Source organism: Leiobunum rupestre, chromosome 1, assembly GCF_980474605.1.
Source record: "Leiobunum rupestre chromosome 1, qqLeiRupe1.1.hap1, whole genome shotgun sequence".
In the NCBI taxonomy this organism is placed as follows: domain Eukaryota; kingdom Metazoa; phylum Arthropoda; class Arachnida; order Opiliones; family Sclerosomatidae; genus Leiobunum; species Leiobunum rupestre.
Window position 1 is genome coordinate 42020057 of NC_143384.1, and position 21534 is coordinate 42041590.

Consider the following 21534-nt stretch of genomic DNA (forward strand, 5'->3'; position numbering starts at 1 on the left):
ACCATTTTAATAGGGTTCGTGTTTAACATCGACATTCTTAAGGAATATTTGCCTGAAATTTTAGATATTCTTCAAGATTGGCATCATTACCGAAAGAAGATATTCAAGCACCAGAATTACCATTTGTTAAAGTAAGTTTTTATTGGAAATATATGATTTAAAATTAAGCGTGTTTCTATAAATACTCTTGTTTTAAATAAAACAAATCTAGGCCTAAATATGGCGCCTTACCGCAACCGATGGAGCCGATTTTTCTGAGGTCACGTGCCGGAAGAGGGTAAACGCTTCGTAACAACACCGTGAATGGGAAAGCTCTCAGTATTCGAATCTAGGGTACGAAGTTTAAATTATCTTTGTTAGGATACTCAATGAAACTTTGATTGAAATGCTTTTATTGATAGATTAAAATGAACAAAAATGCAAAATAACAGATAAATCAAAAAGGGGATTTCTTACATAAATCAGGTTTATCTTCTGGATGTCTGGCAGCCATGGTGGGTGATAGAACTTTTAAAATTGGGGCGGTAAAATAAAAGAATATAGAAAAACTTGCGTTAAATTTACTTAGATTTAATACAATTTATCGGGGAAGTGACTCAAAACTATACTGGCGTGGCGAAGGTAGAAATCGTTACAAAAGATACAGTATGGGTTAGGGGCTCGGTTTTTATACTGGTCGGAATAAAGGGGTATTGTTTGGGTCTCGCGACACGGGGTTTTTCTCTCTCTGGGACAGGAAATTAACAAAACACTAACTTGGTATTGGAGGAATCATTGGGGAGTATCGATTTAACATGATTTTAGGGGTTTATAGACTCAATATATAACTTGTCGGGGATTGGCGTGTATGCTTAAACGTAGTTTTCCGTCTCAGGGAATAGTGAGGGGGGGGGGGGGGTTAAGGAGATTTTCACTGTCAGGGGATGTTGTCTTCCTTCTGCTTGCTCTGTTTCTTGGTGTCTCGAATATCGGGTTATTGCAAAGTGACGTGGACGACTTTATTTCTCGATAAAGAAGGGGACGGTGCCCAGGAATGTCCTTTGCCAGTGGGATGATACTTCGACGACAGGTGGATTTGGAGGGATATAGTTGACTCGATCTGCCGATAGTTTTTTCCATAACGGGGAAAACGTTCTTTCATTTAGGTATTCATTTGAAAATTATACGCGATGGGCATTTCGCCTCTTGTGGATTGCCCGTTAATTTTGTGCATTACGCTGCTTTTATGCATCTTTTATTTTACTACGTTCTTGGGACATCGCGGCCTGAGCCCGGACTGGGTTGGGGGTTCCGTTCCTTAGATCTCTCCTAGTTCCGATTCTGTTCGAACTCTTCTGTTTCCTTTGCGCTCTCTGGTTTTGTTGTTCTTCCGTCTGAAGGGGGGGGGGGGGTAGGAGTCGGGTGTCGGAAGTGTATGGTTGGTAGTGGATTTTACTTGCGGTTATACTTTCTCGGGGGTTTGGAAGGCGGCGCTATTTTCTATTGGAGGGGTCTCTGTTTCTACCCATTTGGATGATTTTCTCGTTTTCGTCCTTGGCAACGAAGTTTGAGGGATTTTTCCAGAGCCGAAAAAATGACCTTTCACACTGTGTAAGGCAGGGGTTAGGTCAGCCGTCACATATTTTGCGTGGAAAAGGGGGGGAAATTCGGACGCTCTTTCTTATTTAGAACTGTCGCCTCATGGTGCAATCCGGGTGGATTTTCTATTTTTTCTTGGCACCGGATTGTCTATCAGGGGGAAGGTAACACTAAGGTGGGACACTGAATAGATTCGCTAAATTATGGTTTTAAATACACTTTTCAATTTTATGGGTTTTTTTATTTAATTTTAATATTTAGAATTTTAAAATTATATCCATCTTCTGGGATTTTTCTGGGGCTTTCTAACCATACCACGCATGACATACCAAGTATCGTAGGGGTTAATTTAAGTGTATTGAAGGATTTTTAATTAGTTGGAGATCTTTGATTAGATTTGATGTACATTATAAGAAAATACCAAATATATGATTATGGAATACACAAAACGAATGATTTTTAAAAATACAAAAAAATATAAACCAAAAAACTTATTTATTTTTTTATCTCGCCATAGGGGTAACACAACTTGCCAAGGCGTCTAGGCCTTTGTCAGGTTTATTTACTTCTTTACCTATATCGTATGAAGTGCTAATGTCGGACTCGCGACGCATTAACGATAACGTTGTCGAAGATTGTAGTACGTCACACTCGAAATTGGTGGGGATTTTGCACCCTCCTGTGAATCTAAAACCTTCCTGAGACTGGTGGTTCTCAATCCTTTTTGATCGCGGAATCCTCTTCTATCTGAACGAATCCACGGAAAACCAATGTTCAGGATTTGTGGACCCAAAAGATTATTAACGTTAATAAAGCCATGGGACCCATTTTACTTACCCCCACCCCCGAGCAAGACGGGAGAAAGGGCGTCCGTGGTGGACGTGAATTGTCGCAACATAATTATTTTCTCTAAGTATAAATAAAAACATTCTTGGTTTTACTAAGTGTTTGAAAATTTCAGGAGTTGTTTTTCAGAAATTTTAGGGGGCGCTTCGGAAACTTTTCAGGTGGCTCAAGCGCCGCTTAAAACTCGCTTAAAACACCCTGGCGAGGACACTGTTCAGAATTGACTCACGGATGTAATATTTATTATGATATAGGCATAATAACAATTGAATTTTGGTTTATGACTGTCACTCAGACCCCTCTTTGATTTTGGTAAAAGACATAGCTCTTGATCAGTCCGAAGACAACCAATCTGAAACTGTTGAACATAACACTGTTTCAGCCTACAAATCCTATCCCCTTGACAGCCTACAAATCCTACCCCCTTGATAGATCTTCACCCACTCGCCGTTCAGTTGGTGCCGGGCTCTGGGCGGCCCAGTCACGCATCCTTCAAAATAACTCTTCCTGCCCAGGAAGTGAAACTAGCCTACAGACCAGAAAATTGGGTCAAGGGCATAACGATAGGCCCATTTCGTCCTTCTATCACCCTACAGCACGCCGACAATCCTCCTGAGGCGCCAACGCCCAGTTGTTGACGCGACATGAGGAACCATCCAATCCTCTATACTAACTTGAATTCCATATGTAACAAATTCTACGGTCTAAGAGCATATATTGACGCCCACCAACCCTTCGTCGTTGCAGCTACTGAGACCAAGGCGGATTACTCCGTCTCATCCCTTAAAATGTTTGGTCCTTCCTTTACGGTTTACCGGAAGGACAGGAAAAGACATGGTGGAGGTGTCTGCTTAGCCATCGACACAGCCTACAAATCCTATCCCCTTGATCTCAAGACTACAGTGGAAGCTGTGGCCGCGAGAATTAACATTGGCCCGTCGTGTCTCTGCATTTGCTGCGTTTATCGCCCACCATCTGCTAAACCTACATACACAAAGCGCCTGAACGACCTGATAACTCGCTTGGCTACCATCTCCTCAGACCTCCTTGTTATCGGCGATTTTAACTTCCCATCAATCAACTGGAGTACCCTCTGGAGCTCTTCCTCTGAAGCTACTAGCTTCATTCACACCACCCTCGCAGCTAATCTCTCACAGAGTGTTATGGAGCCCACCAGAAACAATGATTCTGGAGGTAACCTTCTAGACTGGTATCGGATCCCGATCTCATAGACCGGGTCGACCATCTCCCCGGTATCGCGGATCACGACTTCCTTTTGTTTAATGTCAGGAAAGTGAGCCCACCTCCCCGCAAGCCACCACGTAGCGTTCCCGACTTCAACAAGGCCGACTACCCTGCCATCTCGGCGACCTTATCACAAGTGACTGTAACTCAAGCCACCTCGGTTCATGACGCTTGGGCCACTATCAAGGCGGCCCTTCACTCTGCTGTACTCTCTCACGTCCCTTTGAAGAAACTATCCTCACGGCATAACCTGCCTTGGGTAGGTCAGTCTCTCCGCCGACTCATTCGCATCACGAAGCGTCGCTATAATAGGGCTCGAAAATACCCTTCCGCTTGTAACCAGCAGAAATTCTCCCATCACCACTCCATTGTCAAATTCGCTCTTCGTGCTGCACGTACCCATCACATGGACCGAGTGGCATCAGATCTCACTAACAACAGGCGACAGTTTTACCAGCTTGTTTCCCAAAAAGCCAAGCACTCTGGTATCCCTGATCTTAATGGCCCGGAGGGTGCTATCACCTGCGCAGAGTCTAAAGCCAAACTACTGGCCGAAACATTTCAACGCACTTTTCCTGTTCACACATTTGAAACTGTCTCCCTTCTGCCGCCGCGATGTCCTGTAATGCCTCCGATCATCTTCACGGAGCAAGGCGTACAACGTCTGCTGCAGAGAGGCAGGTCTTTTAAGGCTGCGGGCCCTGACAAAATTCCCGCTGCTGTCTTGAAGAACTGTGCCTGGCTGCTCCCCTAACGCGGCTTTTCCAACTCTCGTACGATTCTGGGAGTATTCCGGCTGATTGGAGTACAGCTAATGTGACTCCCGTTCCAAAGGGCGGTGACAAATCAAATCCGTCTGAATACCGCCCGATTGCACTACTTTCCCTGGTGCTCAAGGCTGATGAACATATCGTGGCTTCGGACATAACCTCCCACCTTCAAGCCCATGATGTTCTGCAGCCTTACCAACATGGTTTTCGCAGCGGCTTTAGTACGGAAACCCAACTACTTTGCTGCGTTGAAGATTGGTTCGACGGGCTGGAACGCACTGGACGTGTTGACATTATCTTCCTCGATTTCCGTAAAGCATTTGACTCTGTGTCTCACGAACTCTTAAAAGCCAAGCTCCATTCCTATGGCATTAGGGGCCAGACCTTGCTTTGGCTGGCTGCCTACCTTCAAAACCGGCGTTTCCGTGTTGTTATTCCAGGGGCTGCGTCCGACTGGCTTCCCGCGGCCTCTGGTGTTCCACAGGGCTCAGTTCTTGGCCCCCTTTTATTCGTCATTTTCATAAACGACATAGGGGACCATGTTATCTCCCGACTGTATATCTTCGCCGACGATTTGGCGCTCTCTAGAACCGTTTTCGCCCCCTCCGATGTTATTACCCTACAAGAGGATCTCAATCGTATTCTGTCTTGGAGTGACTCGAACAGGCTACCTCTAAATGCCTTTAAATGCTCAGTCCTCTCCCTTCACCGCTCAGGGCAACCAGCTCACTCTCCCCACTACACTTTGGGGGATGTCGAACTTAAGTCCGTCACCTCCCAAAAATACCTCGGGGTAACGCTATCCTGTACCCTTGATTGGAATCCCCATATCTTGACCGTCACTTCCAAAGCCGCCCGTGCCCTAGGTTTTGCGCGCCGACACCTCTCACATTGCTCCTTCCAGACAAAAACCCTCGCTATAAAAACATATGTCCTCCCCATTCTGGAGTATTGTTCCCCAGTCTGGTCCCCCAACACCGCCAGCGGTATGCGTACCATTGAAACCATCCAACGTAAAGCCTTCCGTTTTGTTGCCAACATCGGTTTCTCTTGGAGTACAAGCATGACGCGAGTCTTGAAAAACTTTAAATGGGATTCCCTCTCGGACCGTCGCCGCGTCAAACGCCTCGCAATAGTAAACAGTGTTATTCACCGCTGCAACGAACCCTGGCCCCGCTTACGTCCGCCATCTCGTCTTGGCGTCGTGCTCCGCGCGGGATGAAATCCGCGGCTCTCATTCTTCCTGGCTTTCGACTCTCCGTCCGCAGGCACTCCTTCCTCCCCTCTTCGGTCCGTGACTGGAACTCTCTCCCGGACTTCCTAAAGTCCATTCCCAACCCCAAACAGTTCCGCAAGGAGCTAACTGAGTTCCTAGAACTTCATATTTAACTCGTTTACATGTAATAATGTAATATAACTCCTTTATTTTGTTTTATTTCCCTTGTATCTCCTTCACATTGTACTGTTTTCCTGTACATTCAAACTGTATATATTTTTTCTCTGTATATGTATAATTTGTATTGTCCACTGTCTTAACGTGATGGGTCTTAGACCTCTTGTTGAGCAATAAAAGAACTAAAGAACTAAAGAACTAAAGAATACGCTGCTGCTGCAACTGGTAGCAGTAGTAATAGGCTAGTTTCCAAAGATTCTGTCTCACCAGTAGAGGATAATTCGCTTCCGGAAAAACCATTACATCCACATCCTTCTATTATACCCCTGCAAGAGTGGAAGTCAAGGGTTTTCAGATTTCAAGAAAAATGGTTTTTCGATTATCCCTGGCTTCATTTTGCCAATTTGAAAGGCCGTTTTTCGTGTTTAGCGTGCCTGTTAGCCGTTAAAAGAAACTAGTATCTGAAAATTTTAGATCTATTAAGGAATCAGATATCGTAAACGGAACACGCTTTAAAAATTGGAGAAAAGATTCTGAAAAATTGTAGTTACACGCGAAAAGTCCTCTTCACCTCGATGCAGTTCTCAAAATAGAAGCTAGTAGAAACACAACCCCAGTTGTAAGGCAGTTATCGAAAGAGTAAGTTAGATCGACAACAGAAAGCGTCGCGAATAGCGTTAAAAGCTCTTCTGGATTCGATTGGATATTTGTCGCGCCAAGGCATTCCTTTCATAGGCCACGAAGAAGGAAAATGGAATTTTTCCCAACTAAACCTTTTACGAAGCGAAGACAATCCCGAACTAAAAGAGTGGCTTAAACGGAAAAAGCATTTTACATCCCACGATATTCAAAATGAAATGGCACATCAAGTTTTGCCAGAGATTGTCTCGGAGATTCAAGAGTGTAAATATTATAGTCTCATCGTTGACGAGACTCGCGTTATTAGTGGGCATGAGCAAGTCGCAATTTGTGTGCGAATTGTGAAAGATTATGAGCCAACGTAGTTGTTTCTCGGTTTATACGAAACGTCCTCTACAACCGTAAACACATTATACAACATCATAAAAGACGCCTTAACTCGTTTTAATTTGTCTATTTCTAACCTCTGTGGTCAAGGTTATGATTATATACGTAAACAACGTGGGAGTGCTCATAAAAGCTTCACCTAAAAGGCAAAATAGGTTCACTGACATAGTCTCAGATCTATCTTCTGGTGAACAAGGCGTCGATATTGGTTTGTCGAAACGCACCTCGCCAAGACCTCTTTGTCCAACGAGATGGACTGTTCGCGTAACTTCGTTGAAAGGCTGGACAATTATCGCGCAAATCTTTCATTTCTTGAAGAACTGATGGCTTCGAATGATGATATTTCTGCGAAAGCTCGCGGTCTTGATGAAAACTTGGTAAAGGGATCAGTTTATTTTTCAAAAAAGCGAAAAATTAGCAACTCTTCTGCAAAACCGAAATATTTCTTAATATATATATATATACAGTAGGCCCCGCTTAATGTAAATCCGTTTAATGTCATCACCCGTTTTTTATGATCAAAACGGCGGGAACCGATTCACTCCTATCTTTGAACATTGGAATCCGCCCACTTACTGTGATCATCGTCCCGCCTATTGTTATCTCGCGATTTTTTTATCAAATGAAATTTTTAACAGTCCGTCGTCCGAATCAGTTCGAGTCTTGTCCGAAATGAGTAAACGTCGGGACCTAAGTGTGGCTGATAAATGTGAGTTGTTTAAATCATACGATGTTTTACCGACGATGAGCCAACGTGAGGCTGCCGTTCAACTTCAGATTTCCCAGCCGTTGTTGAACCGAATCCTTAAAAACAGGTACGAAATTGAGATTGCGGGCTTAGAAAATGTAAACAAGGACAGAAAAAGAAAGAGAGGTGGGAAAAACATAGACGTACATGGTGCGCTAAAAGAATGGTTTATAAACATAAGAGAAAAAGATGGTCGGGTTAACGGACCGATGTTGAAGCAAAAAGCTGAAGATTTTGCAAAACGGACGGGGAAAGAAGACTTTTGCGCGACTAACGGGTGGCTTTACAGGTGGCAAAAGCGACATAATCTAACTTACTGTAAACCACACGGAGAGAAGGGGAAGCTGATCAACCCGCCGCAGATCGTTGGATGCGAGAGGAATGGCCACTTTAAATGTCTGAATTTTCTCCTGCTGATGTCTATAACGCGGATGAAACTGGACTGTATTACCGCACGTTACCCGAGCATACTTACATTTTAAAACATGAAAGCGCAAGTGGAACAAAATCGTGCAAAGAGCGTATCACTGTGCTGTAAAAACCCACTCTGTTTCAAAGGAGTGAAACGTCTACCTGTCGACTACATTTCAAATCAAAACGCGTGGATGACATCCGCTATTTTTTCAGAGTGGCTTAAGTCGTGGGATAGAGAATTAAAACAGCCTACACTACTTTTGGTGGACAACTGCACTGCTTATTTTTCAATCCCATATACTGTTATCACCCGCCTATTCTTATCATTTTTACCTGTTCCCAAGTGATCACAAAAAGCGGGGTCTACTGTATACAGGGTCTTTTTTTGCTCGGAAAAGTGTTTTTTTTTCAAAAACTATTTATAGTACCGATTTCAAATTTGGAAGGTCAATTCTCTATACCGGGGGACATCAGTTTGAGAAATTTGAGCGTTTTCGGTAATGTTTTTCACCAATTTTGAAAAATTATTTTTCGACCACTAGGTGCGAGATAAAAAATTTCTATTATAAAGTTGTAGGCCGTCATCGAAAACCCTTAAAAATTGTTCACTCGACGAAAAACAACTTATTTATCAGTGAAAATTCGAGCTTGAAAAATTTACAAGTTGGTGAAGCCAAATTACGATTGTTTGAAACGATAATTGAAAAGGGAACAAGTCTAATACAAACGTAGTAGAGGTTTCACACTTGAAAAAATGTACACGTTTGGTTTTTAAATGCAGATATTTTATTCACATAAATTCTTACAAAACATTTTCAATAATATCACCATTGGCTGCAACACAGGTTTGTGCGCGGACAATTAAGTTCTCAAACGCTTTCTCTACCATTTCTGGTGTGACGTCTCGGCAAGCACTGATTATTCGTCTAATGAGTTCCTCCCTAGTTTCAATGGGCGTGGCGTATACCTTTGCTTTAACGAATCCCCAGAGAAAATAATCCAGCGGTGTTAGGTCAGGTGACCTTGCTGGCCAATGCACTGGACCATTTCTCCCTATCCACCTTTCAGGAAACTCGTTGTTGAGGTGCTCAGTTACTTGCCGGGAAAAATGCGGAGGGGCGCCATCTTGCTGAATACACAACTGACGTCTTTCAGCCAATGGAAGGTCGTCGATTGCGTCACTCAGTTCGTTCTGTAGAAAATGTAAATACCTTTGGCCGTTGAGGTTCGTCGGCAGGAAAAAGGGACCAATCAAACGGTTTCCAACAAGTCCAACCCAAACATTGACCCGTTCAAATTGAACCTGGTGATGATATTCAAAACCCCAATGTGGGTTGATGTCAGACCAAAGATGGCTGTTTTGATGATTAAAGGGCCCATCTCTAGAAAATGACGCTTCGTCGGAGAACAAAACATGGCGCAAAAATTGTCTATCTTCTTGGACAGCATTTAGTAACCAGTTGCTAAATTCATAACGTCTTTGATGGTCTCCGTCAATTAGTCCTTGGTGGAGCGTAGCTCTGTATGGGTGATAGCGATTCTTACGAAGAATTTTCCACACACGATTTGCAGAACAACCCAAATCAGCAGCGGCGTTAGCGCAACTGTGACGAGGATATGCCACAAAGTACGCGAGTACATTGTTCTCGAAGTCTAAATCCGGTTGACCCAATCCGCGAAACCTAGGTTGCAAGTGACCAAATTGATTGAAATCGTGGATTGCTCGTCTTACTGTATTTACAGATGGTGCTCCATTTGGATGTCTTTCTGCGAAGATTTCAGTCACTCTTCTAAGGTTTTGCGCTGCTTCTCCATAGTAAATGGCAACTATCTCGGTACGCTCAGCTACTGAATAACGAGGCATTGTTCGAAATATTATCAAACACTGATAATAATCTCCCAAAGTTTTCCTTTAAATACCCAATGCATGTTTAGGATTGACCTATAGCCTCGTGTTTTTTAAACTGGATTAGGTAATTCGGTTTCAATTATCGTTTCAAACAATCGTAATTTGGCTTCACCAACTTGTAAATTTTTCAAGCTCGAATTTTCACTGATAAATAAATTGTTTTTCGTCGAGTGAACAATTTTTAAGGGTTTTCGATGACGGCCTACAACTTTATAATAGAAATTTTTTATCTCGCACCTAGTGGTCGAAAAATAATTTTTCAAAATTGGTGAAAAACATTACCGAAAACGCTCAAATTTCTCAAACTGATGTCCCCCGGTATAGAGAATTGACCTTCCAAATTTGAAATCGGTACTATAAATAGTTTTTGAAAAAAAAACACTTTTCCGAGCAAAAAAAAAGACCCTGTATATAAACAGGGTGTTTTTTTTTTGCTTGAAAAAGTCATTTTTTTCAAAGACTGTTTTCTAGAGAGTTGAAATTTGCACTGTACATTATACGTGCCGGGGGACACTCTCTACCAAAATTGCATCTAAATCGAAAACTATTTTCACGTTTTTTGAAAATTTAAATTTTAACCGCTAAGAAAATTGTCAATGAGAAAATTGCAGAGTGTCACCGAAAACGTACAAATAGCGTTGGCGCGAAAAAAATAGACGTCTTTTTCACTGAAAAATACGACTTGAAAAAGTGACAAGTTGGGCAAGCTAAAATAACTTTTTTGAATTCCATTGGGAGAGTAGTATAACTTTATGAAAGTCAGAAATTTGTTAATCTGGTTTTTAATGCAATAAACACCGCTGAAAAATCGAGGAGACAATGGCGAAGAAATTAAATTAATTAATTAAATTATTAATGGCGATTTAAATTACGTAAGATCTGGCGACTTTGCTGGCCAATGTGCCGAACCATTTCACCCTATTCATCGTTTTGAAATACAGTATTTCACATTTCGGGGGTCATGAGGCGTGGCACTCTATTTACCTCTCCGAGGGGACAAAGTCCCCTAGGAGGGGTTATACAATCACCGTGTCTGTCTGTCTGTCAGTGTCTGTCAGGCCTGCGAAAGCGTTCGCATTTTCGGGGCAAAGGGTAAAAACTGCGTTCGCAGTTTCTTGAAGGGTTGGCAAAACCACCGTGTGACGGTGAGCGTTATCGGATTGATTTGCGATGGGGTACGGTTTCGTTGGTCTTTTTCGTCAACGCTCACCGTCGCGACAGTTTTCATTATTGTAATGTTTATGTGTAGGTTGTGAATGTTGAGTTCGTTTCATGACAGTTGTGGGTGTTGAGTTTGTTGCGTTTGTGCTATGATGGTTGTGGATGTTGAGTCTGTTGTGTTTGTATAGGTGTTTTCTCTCCAACTTCTTCTTAATGACTTTGGGACGGACCGAGTGCTGAGTGTTATGCAACCTCTCAACGCCCAATGGCAGGGTTTCCACCAATTGTACACGGTATTCGTCTTAATATCAATTTGCGATTTTTTTGCGCCGGCCGGGAATCGAATCCGGGTCTGCCTCGTGCAAGAGATGTACTCTAACCACTCAGCCACCGACGCTTGTTAAGCTTCGGTGTTTTTCTAAAAAACAGCTTTGGCGAATGTCCTTTACAAAGTTATAACGTTAGGTACTATAATTTATTCTACATCGTTTTAAATATTTATAAATTAAATTAATATTTATAGATTATATTAATCTTATATTTAATTAAATATTTATAAATTATATTAATCTTATATTTAATTAAATATTTATAGATTATATTAATCTTATATTTAATTAAATATTTCAGTATTTTAATGTAAAATTTAATCGTGATCAGGAATTGAACTCGGGTCGCATTGTAACAATGTGGATAGTTCACCGCCGAGCCATTGACTTCCTTAGGGAAAATATTAAAGTAAAGGAACAATTATGATAAGGCGGTTTTTTTTACTAAACGGATGAATACAATATCTGTATATATTGTTTATTGAACTTTGTTTGTTTATTCTTTGGTACGGTTTTTGGTTTTGTTTTAAATTTTTGTTAAATTCTTAACAAAATTTCGTTAAAACACAAAAAGTAGTTCATTGTTACCTTTTAATAACGCTTAGAAAAAAGATAATTATTCAAAACTCCCGCGGAAACTATATCAAAGTAATAATATAGCGCCACCGTGTGGAGAACTATCAATCAAACCGGGTAAAAAATATAATCTCTTCAATTTTTCGAACTTTAGTCAAATCTCGACGGGCCAAAAATAAACACAAAATAAACGTATATAAGGCCGTTGCCGTCAATATAGAAGATTTAGTCTTTCTTAGTTCTTGGCTGTCAGACGAACTACTACAGGACGGGGTCCTGGTGTCAGTCCAAAATTTTGAGGTAACTTTCCGGTTTTAATTAGTATGTTCGGTCTTCGGTCAAGAAAAAGAGTTAAATTGTGTTTCGCGTTTGGAACGTGAGTGAATGGACTTAAGTGTGTATGAACAGTGCGTGTTTAAGACTGAAAGTGTCAAAGTAATTGTTAACTAACTCAAGTCAGCTGTAAGATAAACTTGATTGTTTTTATTTTTTGAATTGGAATAACCTAATTATACCCTTGAAATTATCAACTCAACCTGGGAGGCTAATTAAGTAGATTGGAAGTAATTAGTAGCGAACAGCTCTCAGCTGTTAATTAAGACAGAGTTTATAGTTAGGTAGTTTCAATTTAGTTAAAATTACTCAGTATAATTTATGATATTTACTTAAGTGTAAGTGTGTTTTGGTTTATTTTTCAATTACGATGAACTAAGACAAATCTCGTCTTAGACACTTGAGTACCAGTTCTGTACAATTACGTAGAAGGGATATATATTGTTGGGTTATTGATGAAAGTTAAATCTAGAACGTTCCATAGACTGTTCTGAATAAAAATAAACATTTATAATTTTGTATAATTCTGGTTGCCATTTTATTTTCTAATCACTCGCCCCCAACATTACAGTTCTGGCAATCCCGAATCAAATAAATTTTCGATATAACGGCGACGGGAAATTATTCTCGTAAATTTATTGCGCGGCCTTAGGGAAAATTATTTTAACAAAATTTCGATAAACTACCGTTTAATTAAAATATGCCCGATTCCGTTAAAAATATAAACCAACAAGTGGGTCAAGCCCCAAATATAACCTCTCCTCGGTGGAATTGTAAACCTCCTGCGACGGATTAAATGACTCAGACGAAACAAGCGAGTTTAATTTAAAATATTTAATAAAATATTTCGAGAGCAACTAACGCTATTATACTTTGAAATCGCGTAACGTAAAACTTAAATTCGTGACATCTAAGTAACTGAATAACTGCACAGTGGAAGGAGCGTCGTCGGTTCCGTGGTTTAACGCCTGTCTTTCATGCGGAAGGAGTCGAGTTCGAACCCCGCTCGATACTACCGCAATTTTTAATATTCAAATATATAATACTAACTTAATCAATTAGGCTTCAAAACAAAGGTAACCAATAGAAAAAATAAACAACACAATCAACAAATTAACTTACAATTTAAGCAAAAGTCAATCCAAACACCCACACTAATAGCATACATACAATTCTAATAGCAAGAAACGAACACACCCTACAAAGCACGAAAAAGCGACTTGTCTAAATATTGAAGACACGTCAAACCGGTATCACCCGATTAATATAATTATATCACACATTTTAAGCCGTTAAAAGAATTCGTTAAATAAATTCCGAATGTGACTAAGTTAATCAAACATTAGACAACGACGTACATGCCGACAACTTAAAGGTTCCTAGAAAAATTCTCACAAACCTTGACAATACCAAAAAGTTATTACTCTTAAAAAATAATAGATAACAGCGTACTATGGACGTGAAAAAACCTACCAACACCAATAATACCAAATAAAAGTAAATAAAAACACTCGTTATCTCAACCAGAAAATAAAGAGATTAAACAAATTAAAATAAATCAGAAATATAGTTATTTTTACGCAGTAAATAAAACTAAGTGACCCGGGATCGATTTCTGCTACCGATCGCATTTTACATAAAAATAATTAATTTTAAATTCAATATAATTCACAAAAGCGTAAAATGTTGTTGAAAAAAAATTTACAAAAGTGTAAAATGTTGTAGGAAAAAAATTGACGTCAATAACTTTATAACAGCGTAAAGGACTAGGCCTATCGCTTAGCTGTTTTTGAAAAACACCGAAGCTTAACAAGCGTCGGTGGCTGAGGTGTTAGAGTAAATCTCTCCACGCCGCAGACCCGTGTTCGAATCGGTAATTTACCCTGGTAATTTACGCGGTAAATTACCCTGGTAACAGTAATTTACCATTTTCTCAGGTAAATTACGAAAATGGTAATTACCCTGGTAAATATCAGGGTAATTTACTGTGGTAAATTACCATCGTATTCGTGATTCACTGTTTCTCAATTTCTTTGATCTTTCGGTCTAAAATGTACGTAAAATACGTCGCACAAGATTACAAAACTCAAAACCTAACGTTATTCGCGTTTAAGTGTATTTTTGCATCGTTTAATAAAGTAATTTCACTCCAGCAAACACTAGATCGTAGGCGTAACGCACTAGCTCTAAGAGCTAGGCACCGATGCGCCACCTAGATTCGTTTTGGTAGCGAATTTCCAAGAAGTCGAAGGCCGTGTTAGAATAGTTTGATACGTTTAATAGGAAGAATACTTAATTACTTATGTCTAGCCCTGTTTAAGAAAAATCACATTCATGATTCATCTGTCTTCTGCTAAAATGTTAGTTTTATTTTCACTTGGTTATTCCGAACATCTGAGTTAGTTTAGCGTTGCTTCGAAGTAGTCTAGCGAAAGAATATAGTATTCTTTCTATAAAGTTTTATTTGGTAAAAATGGGTAAAAGAGAGAAAGTAGACCTACAGTAGTTATTCAGAAATATTTTGAGCAACAAACGGTAAAGCCCGGTAAATGCGATTTGTTTACCCAATAAAAGCGTTTCTTCTTTGTATTCCTTGTTTTAATCGTAAAAAAAATAAAATTACGGTAATTTACCGCAACACGGTAAATTACGCTGTAAATCACCGCGTAATTTACTGATTTCCTAAATTACGGTAATTTAAGAACTCTAGGTAGTACCAACTTGTTATTTTTCCTGACCTATTATTTCAGTGACAAAATGTACGATTTTGACCATACCAACTCCATTAAAGGTTTTAGAGTATGCTCTACAACTTACTCATTGAAATTTTTCGTCTACCACCTAGCGTTCAAAAACTACAAATTCTAAACCGTGAAAAATTTCACGATTTTTCTGAAATTCACAAATAACAACGATCTCCACCGAGAGAGTACATAATGAAAATTTCACATTTCTAGAAGGTATAGTGTTTGAGAAAAATGCCTGGGCCGATCAAATGAAGACATCCTGTATATTAACATTCATTACACATATGAACGTTAACGATGGTACATATAGCATCCCCTCGAAACTTTTTGGGGTAAATGACCCCTTAAATACGCCGTTGCTCTAAGTTTGTACCCCCCCCCCCCCATTAAAAAGCTTCCGCCGCCACTGCTTGATGCTGACAGCTAAATTTTTTGAACATCTATGAATCAGTAATGCTTTTCTAATTATTTATATGGGTGCCTACATATATAAAGAAGGCCTGAACATTAAAGAAAATGAACTTCCAAGGAACGACAGAGATGGCGATACTTTCGTCATCCGCCAAACAAAACGAACGGTCAATTGCTTCTAATCTGCGCGCTTCCCGCCATTCGAATGAGCGTTCTAGTTATTTCTCAGATTTCTATACACTCTTTTTCGCGGTATTTTCCTGGGCGCGTCCATGTTTGGTTTTACCAGCTGTATTGTATTGTTATGTATTTTATCTTATTTCATTTTAATTTTGCTGCGCTCCCTAGGGAGCCGCTCTGTTACAAAAGAGTGTACTAGTACGGCAATAAAATAACCTCTAACCCCTTTCAGCCCCATCCTCCATTACAGCTACCCAAAGAGTGGATGCTAGACTCCCCGCTGACGGCAGAGGCAATGGCCGACGATCGGGAGGAAAGTAAGAGGGGTCAAATAAAGGCGCGAAAAAGAGTGTATAATAGGCGCTTAAATAAATCATCCTCCAAGGAAATCACCTAGTATTATTTCCGACAGCCAGGACCCACAAGGTACTGTTTTGTGTTTATATAGTGCTTGTTGAAATAATGGGAACTTTTCACCTGTGAAAAGAACGTCGTGTTTTACGTAAGCTTTAATATGTCAAAAAAAGCTACCTGGTTAAAAGCAGTGATGGGCGCGCTCGTATCTTTGGATACTTTTAGGATACGAGATGATACTTTATCCAAAAAATTAAAATTAAAATATACGATTTTGATATGATCTTCTACATTGCAAAATGATCGCGATAGAATTTTGAAGAAATAAATTCGGGAGCGAACTATATTTGAAAAGATTCTTCTCTTACCTAGCCTAGCGAAAAAAAAGGGCGGAATAGAGCTAGTGCTTCCATTTTTTGTATTAGAAATTACACGATAGATTTTTTCTGGTTTCTCTTCAATTTTGTTTGTATTTGAGAGGAAATATTTTAGCGCCATCTAGATATGCCGATATACACTATTTGAGCGGCGAACGTATCTCACGTGATACCGAAATATAGGCAAACCCGAAACAATGTTAAGTGATAGAAGGGAGAGGAGCGGTCAAAGGTCGCGCCGTTTTTCTGGCTGTTTTTTAACGGGGGGGGGGGATAATTCCCTCTATCCCTAGGCAGACAGAGGAAGGAAAGCAAAGACTGATTCTAGCGATAAAAAGCTGCGCCGCGTAGCCTGAAAGGCGATTTCAAAACTAAAACCAAAACTTCCAAAAGTTATTTTTCCCACCGTCCCAACTCCCACGCAGTTAGAGTGTCACGTGTGTTGCAAACTGGCAGCGTGGGCTGTGGCGATGCAATATCTTTATTTATTTTCCATAATTTAGTTTTTGAAAATACGAAAATTAAGATCGATTCTAATCCATAAAATCAAAATCAAATATTGGAGGGTTTACTATTGAATTAATAATCAAAAGATAAAAATTGTAATATTCATTTTAATACTTCGAACTTTTGATATGAAAAAATATGATTCTACTTTCTCGTGAAACGTACTTGAAATATTTTTAAATATACTTTTCAAAATAATGAAAACTAAAGAAGTGTTTGAAATGATACTTATCTAAATCTTTAAAGATTTCTTCTGAAATTTTTCAGGCAAGGGCAAAAAAGAATTGAAAATAATTGAAACTCTCATATCTTAAAGAAATTTGAAAGATCGTGAAAAAATCAAAGGGCCAAAACTGAATAAAATGAAAGATTGTGAATGATTTTGTCGCCATCTATGCTCAAAAATATCAAAAATAAAATGATATTTACAGAAATTTCAGAGGGAAAAAATTGAAAGTATAGTATAGCTGCTGCCATCTATGTAAAAATATACGAAAAAGATAGATAGAAATTTTTTTGTGCATCACTGGTTAAAAGGGAATGATTGTTGCTGCCGTCTAGGAGCAACAAAAACGGCACCCCACACAAGGGGAACGCTACCCGTCAAAAGTCTTGCATTTTCTTGTGTACAGTTTTCATTGGTTAGACACTTTAATGCCTGATGCCGTCGGAAGGGGAAAATTCTGAAATGGTCTTCCCCCCGCCCGTAAAACGCTCAGCGAAAAGGCTCGTCCAATGAAATTTGTACACAACACTGCGTTAGCGTGTTTTAAGGCTAGCTGCGTTCTCCTTGTGTTTGCCGCTCCTAGCTGCTGTAAAGGTGAAAAATTTCCATTATATTAACAAGCACTATATAAACAGTGACTTACAGGTCCTGGCTCCCAGAGATATAACTTCTTGGCGATTTCCTTGGTTGATTAATAACGCAGCAAATTTTGTTATAGCAAGTTTTAATAAATTCAAACTGTACCAAGTGTACTCATGACACTTAAAAAATAAAAATTATTACTGATTTGAAACATATTATTTGCATAAAACAGAAACAATATTTTTGTAAAACCTTTTTACAAAAGTACCAAGCTATCTTGGCTAGGAATGTATAACAAAACACGTCCCTAAATAAAATTAGGAATGATACCTCTGCCACGCCCATATCCCACAACTCGAGAGCCACCATCAATTTGATCAAGGAGAACCCAAGTTGGAAGTGTAAGATCTTGGTTATCTCTTACATCTGCGTTTGCTGCGGCAACCTGCTCTTCAGGGTCAGATAATTCGTCTTCTTCTTCGTTTCCAATTTCACAGGCCTCTTCTTGGGATACTGATGTTGGGCATAAATTTGGAGCATTGGGATTTGATTGCAGCTTTTCCGCCTCTATGCCACTATCTCTTTGCGGCAAATGAGCCTTTGTTAGTTCCAGTTGATATAGCTGGACAAAAGCGTCGGACAGAATGAAACACATTTTTCTGGCAAAGCCCAATGCGCAGTAGCGACTGTCAAGATCTTCGTGAAATGAGCAACGGGTGTTAATGGCAAAATCAAACATATTTTGTTGCAAAATGTCATCTGCGGCTGTACGTGTAGGTAATGGTGAACCAATCAGATTGTGCAAATGAATTACAAGTTGGGCGATATCGGCAAAGACAATGTTGCTTTGGCTGAACCTTTCGCTATTCCCTTGTTCCTCTGCATTCGCTATCAGCCACTTAAAACAACCCTTTGTCTGCTCAATATGGCTTTCATGAGTAAAAATTATGGTTTCTCGCACTCTCGCATTGGTAAAAGATAAAATATTTTTCAGTATCTTTCCATAGTTGCTTTCGACAATCTCACCATCCAACTCGTTTTCAAAGATCGGTATCATGTGAGATTCTTCACTATGTTTTTTGGCATCAGCCAAGTACCCCATTGGAATTTTTCCTGGGTTGATTAAAACGTGGTACGACGCTTTCATACCTTTTTTCAATGAATATTCCACAATCGCAAGTTCATTTGGAAGAAAATCATCTTCTCTTGTAGCGACTAAAACATTAAAGGTAATTACGTAGATTGAAGTATCCAATATCTGGCTAGCATTATCATACACAAAACTTTCAACTTTCTTAATCATAATTTTTTCCATTTGCTGCTTTTCCTCTTCTTGGGCAAGGAGTGTAGTCAGTGGAATACCGTCAGAGCTGTATCTACCTACGTTTAATTCCTTCCTAACCTTCTTATAATCTTCCTCCATTCTCTGGTAAAACAACTTCTCCTCTCTAGACAATTCTTTATACCTCGGAATAGCAATGGGAGCGACAGCTCGCATGGATAAGGTTTTCCCACTTTCAAGAAATTCTTCTTGAACATCTTTCATGAAAAAGTATAAAGCATTTTTGGGTGTTTTCTTCGGCATTACTAAGATTTCTAACAGTAGCTATTTCACGCTTTTAAAAATAAAGGCTACACGTTAAATCTCCCCGATAACGAACAAAGAAATGAAAAAGACAACAAAAATGGATAAACAAAAACAAAATTTGGACGTTGGTCGCAGTTCTAGTTACAACTGGAAACATGGTTGCCATCTTACAATCAGTTTCTGTCACTTTCTGTTAAGGGGATCACGGCCAACTTTGATTACGCGCTATAGCGGCCAACCCATTCGCCGAAATTCTGTGAGCAAGTAATATTCCGCTAGGGGCGCTTAACTCATACAGATACCTTTTGCTCGTCGTTTAACATAAAAACTTCAACGGATGGGTTGGCCGCTATAGCGCGAGATCAAAGTTGGCCGTGAGGGGACTCACTAGTCACTACACAATAGTTTTGGGCCACAGTATGCATGGACTATATCAGAATGTTTCCGCCTGTACTTTTCAAGTCAAATCAAGAAGCAATTAAAGAATTCCTTTTAAATATCGCTACGCAGCGAAACAAATTTTATCAGAATTGGAAAAAAATTCGTCATGATTTACCCACTTAACTGAGCTGTTCTACGATTTTTGGTCCATGCATCTTTTCAGAACTTTAAGTGCCCGACTTACTACCAATAAAATTTGTAGACACACACTACTCTATAATAACAATAATATATTTATTCAAGAATGCCTTGCGGTAACTAAAAATATGGGTGTATAGGCTTCGAACATAGGAAATATAGTGTTATCTGCCTCAATATCAGTCAACTAATTATGTGAAGAAATAGCAGACGACTTTTCAATTTCTATGTTTTTAGGTGGAAACTTTCAGCTGTTGTGCAGATAAAAATTTTAACGAGCAGACGGCGATACTTAAAATTTAGCGATTTTTAAAACTTTAAATATGCACGAAGCCTATAGAGTGTTGTCGTCTGAAACCCTGCGACGTCACCATTGTAATTTGCCTATTGATAAAAAACGGTAACTGTCATGGCGGCCACTATTAACACTACAGCTGTGACGTTCCAAGTTTTCAAAATCGTATCAGACGACAACACTCTATAGCATTTAGCCTCCGTTACCATCCTCGCCATTGAATTGGGAATTATACTGCTAGAATTACAATTACTATTTCGGTTGCCATGGTTACGCGGACTTGTTCTGATAAGACTGTACGAAATTCATCTTTATAATTATGCGGTAGCGCCATCTATATTTTGTAAAGTTATATGGATAAAAATAAATAATTATTAGCTAACTCACCGTAACTTGAGTTAAAAAGGATCGTGTTGACAGAATAAAATTATTTTTAAGCAACTTCAAAGGTTTGTGTGTTACGAGTAATCATACATTTCAATTTCGCATCAGATTCGCGAAAAAATTCAATTGCAATATAGTTGCCACCACTAGAGACAGATGCCGCCACGGTAGATCGATAAAGTGGATAAAGTCTCCTTTATTGAACGAAATTGGTCCCACGCTAGCCAGATTTAGTTGTACCTCTATTTTTTCCCAACTCAATGATTCTCCCATACTTACTAGAACCAGTTTCGAAGTTCGTTTGCATTTTTGTTAAAGAAAATATGCTTTTGATCACAAAACGTAACATATAGATGGCGATCGTCTGTGCGAAAAATTACCAAGAAAAATCTAAAGGCGACGAAATTACGCTGCGAGTATGAATATAGAATCCTGCCTTCCCAAATTCTTGCTACCTCAAATAATTCTTGTTTTTATTACGGATAATGGTTGTTGTGGAAACGATCCGCTGACACCTCGTCCTACTCCCCCCTCCAGCCCGAGAGAGGAGAGGGGGTAGGATCAAAGATAATATAAACTTCCTACCCTAGATTCGAATTAACTGCCTCGCACGTAGTCAGTAGCGTTTACCCACTTCCTGCCGGAACTCCGAAAAAATTGGCTCCATAGTTAACAATAGGTGGTTTCATTTCGCTTGTTCCGGGATTACAAAAATTAAGGCTATGACGTCATTTTACTCCGATTCTGTGGTGGCGAATAGTCTGAGTTGGAGTAACAACGTTTTTCCAAAATGGCTGCCTGTGCCTTTTTAGCAGATAAATTCTGGCTAGCAGACGACAAAAACCTATTTACTCCCTTAACACCTCCTTTTCAGAAGGAGTAAAAAGAGTTATTCTCATCCCCGGAACAGGAGAAGAAAACGTTTTAAGGTAAAAAGAGTACACTTTTACAAAAAGTTTACTCTTTTTACCCTAAA

At 39.6% G+C, this 21534-nt stretch overlaps 2 protein-coding genes across 2 annotated transcripts in view; one reads left to right on the forward strand and one right to left on the reverse strand.

The window, feature by feature from the left end:
• The window catches only part of LOC149962955 (protein maelstrom homolog), a 32587-nt gene extending 13107 nt beyond the window's left edge, over window positions 1-19480 (reverse strand). The window contains exon 1 of the mRNA XM_090180272.1: window positions 17965-19480. Within this exon, the coding sequence (XP_090036398.1) occupies window positions 18020-19297 (1278 nt within the window). The 5' untranslated portion in view covers window positions 19298-19480 and the 3' untranslated portion in view covers window positions 17965-18019. The remainder of the gene's footprint in view (window positions 1-17964) is intronic.
• Window positions 3069-7182, forward strand: LOC149962957 (uncharacterized). The gene is made up of 4 exons (XM_090164479.1): window positions 3069-3634; window positions 3715-4324; window positions 4504-5232; window positions 6949-7182. Exons 1-4 carry the CDS (start codon window positions 3069-3071, stop codon window positions 7180-7182), a joined length of 2139 nt encoding a protein of 712 aa, XP_090020605.1.
• Window positions 19481-21534: the final 2054 nt, after the last annotated feature.